Genomic DNA, 13703 nt, shown 5'->3' with positions numbered 1-13703 from the left:
CATCACTGGAACTGCGCTGTTTACGGCATCCGGACCTCTAGGCCACTCGCAAATATGCGAACAACGCAACAACTGAATCACGTCGCTTTTCTTAAAATTCCCAGCTGATTATACGGGCTATTTGAGTAACAAAAGCGTTGGAACGTAGACACTCCTACACATAGTAGGCGTGACGTCACAGCGGGGGGGAGAGCGGCTATTTAAAAACGTCATCCATTCATAAGTTGGTACATCATTCCAAGACTGACCACGGCGTTGTACGCACGTTAAATTCAAAGTTTCTGTTGTGAGTGTAAATAAAAATGAGCGGGAACTTCTTAACGATCCCCGGCGAGCAGATGCGGCGCTCGAGGGTAAGGCTTCTTGTATTAGTAAACATGTCATATAATAAGATTAGATTTTCTTACTACGTCTATTGTCACGTTATTCAATTGCGTGAAGTAATGTTATTATGCAAGCTAATAAGCTAAAAATATAAGCAGTGCAAAAAACTGTAATCTTTGTTTTGAACAGATTCGTTCTATTTGTTACTGAGGTATGAAAAAATACCGGTGTTAAATAATACCTACTTGTAATCTTAAATAAATCTGTTCAATTTAATTTAATTTTTTTGCTTTAGTTGTGTGTTAAAAGTTAAGTCATTTCTTTTTTACTTACCTACCCTTTATATAAACTACATCAATATAATAGCTAAATATGTTACGATAATAGTATGTATATATAAACTAAATATGTACTGACTTTCATCGATAATAATTATACATGTGATTCCAACTTTTAATGTTTACTATTGCAAATATAATTCAATTCTAATTGCAAATTTTATTTGCATAAAATGACAATAGATGGCACTGTTCATATATAAAATTACAGTATTGTGTATTCTTAGGCTCATCGCACATAAGCTACTTTCTTTTTATTGTTCACTTATGCTACTGATATATTGCTTAAGCCGCCAAAGCTCAGGCATTAAATTTAATGTTGACAAGCGGTATTGATCGTTATATCTGTCAACATCTTTTTATCTATGCGTCTGAAATACATTTTTTTTGTATTTTGAGAGTTGTATTAACCACAATTTAATAGCTTAATCCCCCAGTTGCACAAGCAATAGTAGCTAATGAGAAGTCACCCTAAACAATGTGCTTCACATTGGCACCGTAACAAACAATTAGAATTATTTTCTTTACTACCTTGTCCCTGATTCAAAGTATGTAGTCGCATATCTACGCCACGTGCTCTGTGAATGTCTTTGTGTACCAGCTTCCTCTACAGAGATAGATAGTAATTATTGAATTAATTACCACTTCCTTAATTCATCACCTCGTTCTAAGAAAGGAATTCTATTGCAAATGCAATGGTCACAATTCGTCGTTGTTAACCCTTTAATATCCCACTGTTGGGCACGGCTCTCATCGTAGAGTGAGTGGAGCTTAGACCATAGTATAGAATATTTCAAGATCGATCTTAACGTCAAACTATTTTTTAATACAAAAGTGATAAAATACGCACAATATAATGTATATTGAGATACAAAGTTTGTAAATATTGTTTGTTTCATTCCACGTTAAATTAGTTAAATATAATCATTTGTGTAATATATACCTATCGTTGAAAGTCACAGTGAAGTCTACAAATAAATGAACCGTACAGTTAGTCATTCTTGGCGGCAATTTCTATTGTTACATGATCTGAATGGCAGGCGTCCATGATCTTGTACACTGTACACCCGTCTTCGAAATATCCAAATTAGCAACTCTTCAACTGTGTTAAATTATTCATACTTTTTATGAGATCTCATGATATTTTTTTTATAATATAAGAGTAGCAGACGAGCATGCAGTCCACCTGATGGTAAGTGGCTACTGCCGCCCATGGACATTTGTAATCAATCCCAGATAGGATTAGATATTCCTACCTGAGGTCGGCCACAGATGCGCTGCTACCCCTGAGGACTAAGCTGGAACGCCTCGGAAAAGTCTGTTCCCCTTACCACACCCTTCAAACCGGAACACAGCAACGCCTAACACTGCTGTTATTAGGTAGGAATAGGTGTGTTTAATAAATATCTCTTTCTACTGCAGGGCAGAGGTCCTCTTCCTAGCACTTTTATAACAGTACAATAGGAAACGAGCTCGCAATCCACTTGAAGCTACTGCCGAATTTGGACATCTGTCACCAACACCATACGGAACAGATTTTACCTGAAGCCAATCACAGGTGCATTGCCACTCTTAAGGACTAAGATGGTCGCCTCATGAGTAAGATAGCATCCAACGGACAACTTACACTTCTAACTGTACCCTTACCATGAGTTATTACGTTTTGACAAATATGACTGTTTTGGTATTTGTTTACGTATTTGCCGATACTATTTCCAATCAGCGCCCCTAGCGGATTGTGTCAGAACTTGAAAATCATATAGGCCAATACGTAAACAAATACCAAAACAATCATATTTGTCAAAATGTAAAAACTCATAGTAAGGGTACTGGGCGTTTGTAATATTTCGTAAAACGTAAACTATTAATACGTCATTCCATTTAAATTGCCCAGTAATGATCCACGTATCAGCATCTATTATTATAATTATTAGTATTATTGGCAATAATGATCAGAATAATATCGTTATAACAATCTATGTAAAGATTCACCAAATTCGAAATTTAAGCATTCTACATCATATTAATTATAGATACAACTATAGATTTCCCCTTTAAGATTTTATACGTATTTTTCCTAACATACAAAATACCGGAAGACATAATCCTTGAGTTTAGTATAACTGTAAACAAATGGTAACGAGATTAGCACAGCCACTTGAGGTCGCGGTTATTTTCCAGAGCAGTTCCAACTAACCAGAGCTTTCAATACTTTATTTTAAAAATATAGGTACTTTAAAGACTTTTCGAAGGTGAACCCTCTGTGGTTTAATGATGTGCCGAGTCGGCCATTTTTGGTATTCGAGTACTTTAGTACTCATATAAAAAAGAATCGAGTCAGTACTCGAGTCCAAAGTATTCACAAAGTACTTGAGTACTTTGCAACATACAGTCCAATAGCACGGAAGAGCAAAAAAAAAATCGCCACCCCCTACACACAATTAAACAAGTTTTTACTTGTACGAGTAGTAGTTGTAGTGTACGAGTATCGCCAGTATTCGAGTATCACTGGTACTCGAGTATCACTATTGGTACTCGAGTATGCGAGTTTATGTAAGTACTCGAGTACTGACTCAGTCGACCTAACTCGGCACATCTCTACTGTGGTTCGACTCCGGCGGCGATTTTTGTCAATCCCAATTTTGTCTCAGTTTTGTTCAACAATCAAAGATTGTAAAGTGGCAACTCTTGTCCTTCGCCACCATCTCTAAAATGGAGTGGAAATATTTTTCACGCACTCAAATCAAATCAAATCATTTTTTTTTATTACCCGACTGCCAAGGAAGGGTTATGTTTTTCGCGCGTATCTTGTATGTTTGTCTTTCTTTATTTGATCCGATCTAACAAACGGCTGGATGAATTTCAACAGTTAATGTGTCATTATATTTGTCTCTATGACCCGAGTGTCCTTAGATAGGTGTTAGTAAAAAAAAGTCAAAATGGCGGATTTTTGGCGCGAAATTGTAACACATTTAAAAAAAAAAGTTAACCGAACCTATCGAGCAGGGTATCAAATGAAAGGAAATTAAACGGAGATTATAAAAACATATTTGTTTATATATAAAACAGCAAGGTGACTGACTGACTGACTAACTAAATGACTTTTTTATTTTTTCAGAAATCAACGTAAAGCCTAAACCAAGGACCTTACAGTTCTGAAATTTTGCACATAGGTTCTCTATATAGCGTGAATAAGTACTAAGAAAGGCCTTTTGGAAAATCTACCCTAAAGAGGGTAAAATAGGGGAAAACAGTTTTTTTAAAATCCTTTAATTTTGAAGCAACTACTATAAAATTTTATATTTGGCTTTCTGGATAGGAACAAGGACGCACTTATTTATCCCCCTCCGAAAAATCAACCCCGTAAAGGGTAAAATAAGGGTTAAAAGTTCATTTGAACAATCGTCAATTTTGAAGCAAACACTATGAAATTTTGTATCAGGCTAGTTGGATAAAAATAATGAAATTCTACCCCTAACGAGGTAAAATAATGACCAAAAGTTTGACTTACTGAAGTTATGTATTTTATAGACCGTAAATGGTGGATTTTTTCGCGAAATAGTAACACGTTTTAAAAAAAGTTAACCAAACCTATCGAGTAGGGTGTCAAAATAAAGGAATTTAAGAGGAGTTTACACATACATTATATAATATATCTTATATATAAAATTCTCGTGTTAGTTACCGTACTCATCCGAAACGGCTTCACCGATTTTCACCAAATTTTATATACATATTCAGTAGATCTGAGAACCGGCCACTATCTGTTTTTTTTACCCCTAATTGATAAGGGTTGTTCACCCTTAACATTTTTTTTATTTATATGGCAACACAACGTTTGCCGGGTCAGCTAGTACATATACAATCGTATATACACATCGAGATGACTGTCTGACTAAATGAGTGAGTTGCTGTGCCAGAGATCAACGCAAAGGGAACTGAACTTAAGCGTGCTGGAATTTTACACATAGGTTCTTTATATAGCGTAAATTAGCACTAAGAGGAGGATTGGCTTTCTGGATAAAAATAATTAAATGCCTATTTCACTGCTTTTGGAAATTCTACTTCAGCCTTTTTGGTGCAGTCGGGTTTTTGATTTTTTAAATTAATTACTTGTTCAAAATAGGTTCTTTACAGAGCACTTTTTCAATGTCAATACAACTACCACCACTTCACAAGGTGTTTCGTCACGGAGAAGAAGCGGCGAAAGAAACTCCATAACACACATCTTTCAAAAAAAAATGTTTTTTACAATGTTAAACTTAACCTAATGGTACATGTGGAGCTGGAACTACTTCAGACCACACCGTTTTGTCAGTCAAATAATCACTTAGTTTATAGTACGCTTTTTTACATACATTTATCTGTGAGATTCAAAATGTGATCGGGTATTTTGTTGTAGTAGTGAATACAGTTACCCATGAAAGATCTAGCCACCTTGCATAATATTTGTTTAGGAATTGCTAATTTATTTCTATTTCTAGTATTAAAGTTATGGTGGTTACTATTTTTTTTAAACATATCACTGTGTTTTCTTATATACATAATATTTTCATAGATGTTTTGACTATGTACCGTCAATATATTAATAGTAGGACTGTCAGGCACTGTCAGGCAAACTATAAGTTGTATAAAAAAAATATAGAAACAATTATAGTCTCAAATTAGGATTTAGATCCAGCAAATTAAGACTTAGCTTTACACTATGCCAATTTATAATCTCAGATCGCTGAATATTGCAACTTAAATGTAACCTTTCAGTGGACTATTATTGAAAATAAATTTTATCGTGACTATCGAAGTATCATTTGAATTCCTGTCAATCAACACCAGCTGTTTAATACTGATCTAAAATAATTTTAGATAGCTATTTTGAGTCTGAGTGTTTCTGTTATCGTCTTTGTTTATTTATGTTTGCTCAAAAGTCCTGCCTAAATCGGTTCAACAGTTTCTAAGATTGGCTCATTGGAATATATGGACAAAAATAATAAGGGATTTTCCTATTGATGACCTGCGTGGGAGAGCGGTTACTATAGCAGTCTGATGTACCGTATGATAGACAATATGTAAATGATGAAATTACATTTCTGTTGATAGTAACTATTCGTATACATTTTGTGCGATAACTGTTGTATTTTAACTCTATAGCAATTTCTTTAACCTTTGAATCGCGCTGAAAAAAAAACATTGAGAGCATCCGAGTTATTTGCATTTTCAATTGCTGTCTATTCGTTTGTATTCGGCAAGTATCACAAATTGCGATAGCTGCAGTTATAAAAGTTGCAAAATATACAAATTTTCCGATATTTTGTTGGTGAATTTAGATTCGACAACAACTATTTCTGGTAAGTCAAGGGCCTTTGTGAAAACATATTTGTGCAAGCTTTGATTTTAAGTACAACTTTCTATCGCAAAGCATCACTGCCGCGGTATGAACACGTTCTTGACATCAAAAAAACAACACGTTCATAGATCGTGACTGGAAATAAAATATAAAATGTTCAAGAAGAAAATGTTCCTTCTAAATACCCACCTACTTATGTTAAGCGTGTTAACATTTTCCCATTTCTCTTCAAAACGATTTCACATTTAAAATTCTTAAATAAAGTCTACCTACCCAAAATACAAAAAATAGAGATTATATATAGAACCCTTCAACTCCGGTAGTACTACCACTGCCCAATAACAGTACTGTTCAGCGCTGCTGTGTTCTGGTTTGAGAGGTATGAGAAAAGTATGTCTACTTTTTCGAGCCTTTCTTACTTAATCCTCAAGGGTGACAACTCATCTGTGGCTCACATCAGGTAGGAATCTAATCTTATCTGGTTAATTACCGATGTCCATGGACGGCCGTACCCTCTTACCATCAGGTAGAATATAGTCGTTTTCTACTTCCATATAATAAAAAAACTTAATAAAAGACAGTGACATTCCGTATGTAAATTTGGTAAAAGCTTATTAATATCACAGTATTCAGTCCCGCCAAATTTCACAAATACCATTGTTGTGTCGTCCGCAAAGAGCGTTCTATCGTAAATTAGTTAAAGAATTAGCGAGATCGTCTACAATGCGACTGTTATAATTTAGCTGAATACTTGTAACAATGTCGGGAGAATCTGTGGAAGGTCGCCAAAACTTCGTGGATCGCGACGGTTCGCTTAAATGTAACGAATACTAGATACTCTAATACCTTACACTTTTAGCATTTGTCGCGATAGTAAAAGGCCAGTGCCGTCTGTCTATTATCATATTATTAATAAAAAAGCAGTGATAGCCTGATGGTTAGAAACTCGGGCTGTTTTTGGGGGTACGGGGTTTAATTCCCGGCATACACCATCTGACTTTTGAAAGTTATGCGCATTAAAAATAATTATCACTTTGTTAAAACAGTGAAGGAATCATGAGAAACTCTGCATGCCTTTGAGATCTAAAAAAACTCGTAAAGTGTACCGATTATCACTTGGCTAGCGCGGTGGACTATGATGGACGAAGAGCGCCTAAGAAACCCGTGACCAACAGTGGTACAATAATCAGTTGACGACGACTAATCGACATACTATTTACCTTTTCATATATTTATCTTGTTATAATTTTCATATGCTACCATGCTACCACTTTTTACTACAACTTTTTCTTCCGGTGAATGCCACAGTAAATAAGGCATTAAAATCATATAGATAGGCAGCAACGTCTTCTTAGAAAACTTAATTAATCTACCGCTGTCATCAACATGCAAAGCTAATGGTGGAAATTAGTTCAAAACCAACTAACTATCTAGTAATGAACTTCTAAGGACTGACCGATTAATGAATAACATACTAAAACTATGTAGATTGGAATTTACGAATTACACGAGTGCCACTGAACGCCGTCTGTGCAATGATAATAAAAATTATCCAGAAGGTTAATAATAAGAATTACGTAATTAGGTGCTGATTATAAATTAACTTAGTACTTTTACTCTGGTAAATATCTATCGGAACATTTAACAGTTAAACCTACATGAAACGTAAATTGTTATAGTTACTTTAAAGGTTATAATTATTTAAACTTTAAGCTCATTCATAAGTTCAAAGTTTAAATATTTGTTACTAGAGGCAAATATTAGCCTCGAAAATATTTTCTTTGTTCTCGTACAGCGATACATAATTCATAATCTGCTTGGTTACATAGGCGTAACGAGCTCTCGAGTAAAACATATGAGATTGATTGATACAGGGATGACGATGCAAAGTGGAGTTAGGTGAATGACATCGTTTTAGTGGTTTTAACGAAAAGTGGCAGAACCCTTCGTGGTTCGACTCCGGCGGTACCACCACCACATCTTTTTCTGTACCATAACAGCAGTGTTAAACGCTGCTGTATTCTGGTTTAAAGGGTGTGGTAAGGGAGACATACTTATCCGAGGCGTTCCAGCTTAGTCCTCAGGGGGAGCGGCGCATCAGTGGATCACTTCAAGTAGAAATATCTAATCCTATCTGTTGTTGATCACAGGTGTTCATGGGCAGCTGTAGCCACTTACCATCAGGTGCACTGCATGCTTGTCTGCTACTCCTATATTATAAAAGAGTGTTAAGCTATTAAAAATATTTTCCCCTGTAATAGGTAACATATGTCGACATATTTCTACTGGTATAAAACAACATGGTGAAGAATGTCAATATTTAAAGTGTTAAATAATGTTTAAAAGTATATTTTACTTAAAAAACAAAGTTTAAATGATACGATTTACACATCATACCAATAGCACTCAGCTTCTTAAAAAATATTTAGACTTTTGAAGTACGAGTATGTATTGTAATTTTAATTAATAACTAAATTGAAAACATGAAATATAATGAGAAAACTTGAGAACAGTTTTCAAGGATTGTTAGCTAGTCTATAGCTAGAGACCGTGCCATCGGATCAGCGCACTTATAATATTTCTGTTAAATATAAAGACAAAATTACTTGGTTAGTTTATTTTGTAATCAGTTTTATTCAGATCCTAGGAACAACAAAACAGAGTTCAAAGATAAAAGTTTACTCAAAATTACAATTGGGTCTTTCTCACGTTTACGACTGAAGGAGTCAATTGTTTTGAAATCTATTAACTTCAAACCAATGCCATCTAAGACACACTAATGTAAGTAGGTGTGATAGAAAGCTAACCTAACCTAACCTAACCAATACAGGACGTAGTTTTAGTAGTCTATAGGGGCAATGCATCTGTGATTCATTAAGAATCCCTCTTCTAAACAAAGTCCGTTACGTTTGTACTTTGGCAGCAGCGACCACTTACCATCAGATGGACTGAATACATATTTATTATTTCAATCGTATACATCCTAATGCATACATCCTACATTAGAAATTAATTATCACTTGCTAAACGGTGAAGGAAAACATCGTGAGGAAACCTGCGTACCTGAGAGACTTATATTAAAAAAAAATCTCAAAGGTATGTGAAGTCTACCAATACGCACTTGGCCTAATCCCTTTCATTCTGAGAAGAGACCCGTGCCCAGCAGTGGGACATTAATGGGTTGATGATGATGATGATGATACATCCTAATGAATGGGGAGATTCAAAAAGTTCATAAATATTATAGATGAGTCGACTACGCATCTTAATAAATACTCGTAGAGTAACTAGCAGCTTTAGGCACCAACATTCGAGATAAAATCCTAATTGATCGAATATTAATCCTTCAATATCTATTAACCATAAATCATCAATTTAAGCGAAGGATCGCAATAATTAAAATAGTCTACAAAGTAATGAAATTAAAACAACTAAAGTTATGTAATTTAGCCCGTTCCGCAACAAACTTTAGTGAGGTCGTTGATAACTCAATTCAGCAGTTTTGTATGGACCGACGCCAAAAACTCACAAATTGTTACAAAATTGATTGTTACAAAATGGTTATATGTAACTTTTATAGAATGATTCGTTAATCTAGACTCTAACAAACTCTGTTGTATTACAAAATGTACACATGTTGTTGATCCCGACATCTGCTGTAAAATGTGTTTGATTCACGTGTTATCGATATGTGTGTAGAGTAAAAGTAATTTGATTGTATAATATAACTAGTAGTGTCCACGGATTCGCCCGCGTTTAAAAAAAATAATATGACATACACATAACTTAAAATTTGAACCTTCGCGCCATCTGTCGAAAATTGGTCAACCTAAATCAGAAATCTTCGTAGGCTCATGCACAATAACTTTTCTAAAGATTATCATTACATGATCAAATGTATACTTTACGATTATATTAAAGACATACAGACAAACAGTCATCTTTATTTATATAGATATTCGTTTAAAACAACGATTTTAAATCGTAAAATAAACGTTTTAAAGCTATAAAACATTTTACATTGTGCAAATCTCAACAATAACGCTTCTAATTTTATCATTCGAGTACCAGAAACATTCCTACGAGTTTTCTAAGAGTGTAGACGTAATAATGAGTCAGGGAGCGTCAGAATCGCTGAAATGTACGAGTTGCAAGGTCGACGCAGGGCTAACCGTTCACCCGGTACAAGAAAATTGGCATTGTTTAAAATTAAATTTACGTATAATATCACTATTTTATATTGCGATAAAATTCGTATCAATAATTTGCAAACCGTATCAATATACTAATGTGTAATTATTTCCATTATTCAAAAACGCTTTAATAAATATCAATAATTGAATATAATAATAAAAAAATAATAATTAATATAATATAATTAATAATAAGTAATGTATCGGTATAACGATATCAACAGAGTATGTTTTGGTAGACACAATGTTTAATTAAATAAATAAATACATGTGCAAGGGATAAATATTTTTTTTGTGAAAGCCCTTTGTGTCAGGAAGCATCAGAACAAACCTAAGAAGGTCAGCGCAGGGCCAAATATCTCGTGAATTACCGCTCAAGGCCCAATCTCACATGAATCATCTTCTGTCGTTCACCCGTTCGAGATTATCAATGATTTAATAAAATTGTTGAACATACTTCATGATATTTGAAAAAGCGATCAAAATTCCGTTTGATTTTAAGTGACGATAGAGTGGTAGCTTTTTAGTATCAGTATGAATTTTTGTACATATCAAAAAGTTAGGTATATATCAAAAAGTACATATCAAAAAGTAGGTAAACAATTTTTTGAATATTTTTTTAAATCCACTGGGGACAATGATCATCGTTATTAATATCGTTGAAAAACGCGTGATGTGTGTGCCATAAACACAAACAGAGACAAATGCACCCACACCGAACAGAAGAAGAGAAATCCAAGTTCAACATTAAATTCTCACTTCATAACAGAACTCTGGCTGGCCGGGGATCGAACACGGAACCCACTGCGTGTAAGACCACTTGAGCCCGCATTACGATGTATATACCGTAAAGTGCCAGATGAAAATCTAATTTTATCATCAGTATGATAACCCTGCAAATTTTCAATTTTCGAAGTGGTCGGAAGTGAGTCAGGGAGCATCAGCGCAGTCGCTCAAACGCAACAAGGCCGGTGCAGGCGCAGGGCCAAGTATCACGTGAGTCATCTGTCGTTCATCCGAGGTGCAAGTGCAAGATTCGCATTGCATACGAGTAAGCGGCAATACCATAAATCTTTATGATTTAAAGTGGTGATAAAGTTTGAGATTACTTCGTGTTATGGTTGATATTAGTGGACTAAGGTTATTAATACAGTCTCTAATTTGAATAATGGTTTAGAGATAGCTACTACTGTAATATTTTTACACTAGTACTTTACAATTATTATAACTTCGGCCTCGGATTCGGAGAAACTCGGTCTCTCAATTCAGGGACGAGGGCCGAATTCTAGGCAGCTCAAAATGTTACAAGTTATGTGCCTAAACGGCGTAAATCGTGAGGAAATCAGCACGTCTGAGAGTGCTTAAAAAGTTGCCAAGAATGCGCGAAGTCTACCAATTCACACTTGGCCAGCGCCGCGAACTATGGCCTACTCCCTTTCACTCTCAGAGAAGACCCAAACCCACTAGTGTGACATTAATATACTGAGGAACACAAAAAACGGGTTCGCATATTGAAAGATATAACAACTTTAATTTCGGTTATTACAAAGATACTAAAATGTTACAAGGTTTTTATGAGGACGTGGAAAATTCTTAGTACACTTTGAATGAAAAGATTTATTGACATTCCTTAATCTCATACAAAGCCAGCCCGTTGTCAAGGATGGGGTAACAGAATACATGCGAAACTTTCCAACTAAGCCCTATTATACCATACATACACATACATTTCAGAGGACAAATAATAGACTTATGATAAAGGGAAAAACACGCTGAAACCTTGCGTGGAGTATACATAGGCTAGTGCGTTCGGTTGAAAAATGTGAAATGTATAATGTACCAAAATGCAGTGTGTTTTAAGTATAAACCCTTAGTGTACTAATGCCGTCGATATATTTTCTTATATAATATAGGAGTAGTAGACGAGCATGCAGTCCACCTGATGGTAAGCGACTACTGCCGCCCATGGACATCTGTAATCAACACCAGATAGAATTAGATATTTTTGAGGACTAAACCGCAACGCCTCTGTAAAGTATGCCTCCCTCCTCCCTTCAAACCAGAATACTTAACACTGCTGTTATTAGGCAAATACAGGTGTAGGAACCGAACCACAAGGGGTTCTACCTTCATAATAAGGTGATGATTGAATTATAGAATAATATAAATTTCAAACAGTGACTATATGCGCAATAGAAATAGTTTTGCGTGCAACACAACAATCTTTCCACTCGTTACCAAAACAATTTGGCAACCAATCATCTGTAAATCGTGAAGCTCTTTCAACTGAGATGATTTCTAAAGGAGCTTTAATTATAGGAAGCAGCTTTCGGTCTGATGACGGATGCGAGACTCAAGTATGCGTGACCGAACATGTACTGCAACAGCGATGAACGATATACGTGCAGAAATATATTTGAACTAGAAATTCCTCGATCTCTTTTTCTCTTCAGTTCTTAAGAACGCGTGCGACACGTATGTTTCGACCGTGGAGGTACCACCGCCTATTGCTAACGCCTATCTGTTTTTCTTAAGCGCTTTTGAGATTGTAGAACAATGGTTCGACTACGAAGGCACTACAGATACACCCATTTCTAACATTAAGCGGTTCTTGCGTTTCCGTGTAACACTTAGATTATGTCGCCACCATCGTAGATATCAGAACCCTTATTACCATGAGTTTTCAAAACTTCCGACAATTTTACGTTACGTTTACTCAATCCATTATAGTTTTCCGTTTGCTTCAATAGACTGAGTAAACGTAACAATAAGTAAGTGCTCAAGTCTTTTTGTCTGCCCACATGTTCGCAAAAAAGAGAGACAAAACATAAATCGCCATTTTGTCAATTTAGACATTTAATTAGTTACTGACACTATATCAGCTAGGGGCGCTGTTTGGAATTTGTATGGGCAAATACGTAAACAAATACCAAAACAGTCATATTTGTCAAAACGTAAATCCTCATGGGTAGGGTACAGGAGTTATTATGTAACTGTGATGGGCTTCAGGAGCTCTGTTCTATACTGAGTTAGGTATCGATGTCTATAAACGTTAGTGACCACTTAACATCGGGTAGAAGAAACACGCTTGTGTTACTCTCATCTTGAAAATTACTCTATTCGGGATTTAGCAGCAACATTAGAACTTCTTTATTCCAATTTGTAAGAAGCAGTAAAGCAGAGTAAATACGTGAACATTTACAAGAGTATACTCGACGTTGGTCATATAAATGATCTCAGGCTACGATTACTACTTAAAATCAAGAGTATATTGCTTCCGTTATTAAGATATAAACGTTATTTATGTGAATAATTTAGCCGCGTTTAAATAAAATTTGTACATAACGTTGGAATGTTCAAAGGAAGTTTATTCCATAGGTACACCCACTCTGTATGAATTCTGATCGTAAGTCACATATTTTGTTAATTCTCTAGTAATTATCTGGTGTGGTGATCTATCTCATTAAACTTTTTAGCATTAGAGTAGAATCTACTACCTTTTTG

At 35.2% G+C, this 13703-nt stretch overlaps 1 protein-coding gene across 1 annotated transcript in view; it reads left to right on the top strand.

Moving 5' to 3' along the window:
* Positions 1-204: 204 nt before the first annotated feature.
* Positions 205-13703, top strand: part of LOC140748973 (actin-binding Rho-activating protein) — a 34707-nt gene continuing 21208 nt past the window's right edge. The window contains exon 1 of the mRNA XM_073081959.1: positions 205-353. Within this exon, the coding sequence (XP_072938060.1) occupies positions 303-353 (51 nt within the window). The 5' untranslated portion in view covers positions 205-302. The remainder of the gene's footprint in view (positions 354-13703) is intronic.

The sequence above is a fragment of the Epargyreus clarus genome, unplaced genomic scaffold (genome assembly GCF_041222505.1).
Source record: "Epargyreus clarus isolate Ecla_fem2 unplaced genomic scaffold, WU_Ecla_fem_2.2 ptg000017l, whole genome shotgun sequence".
Classification (NCBI taxonomy): Eukaryota; Metazoa; Arthropoda; class Insecta; order Lepidoptera; family Hesperiidae; genus Epargyreus; species Epargyreus clarus.
This window is presented reverse-complemented; position numbering and strand designations above follow the sequence as displayed.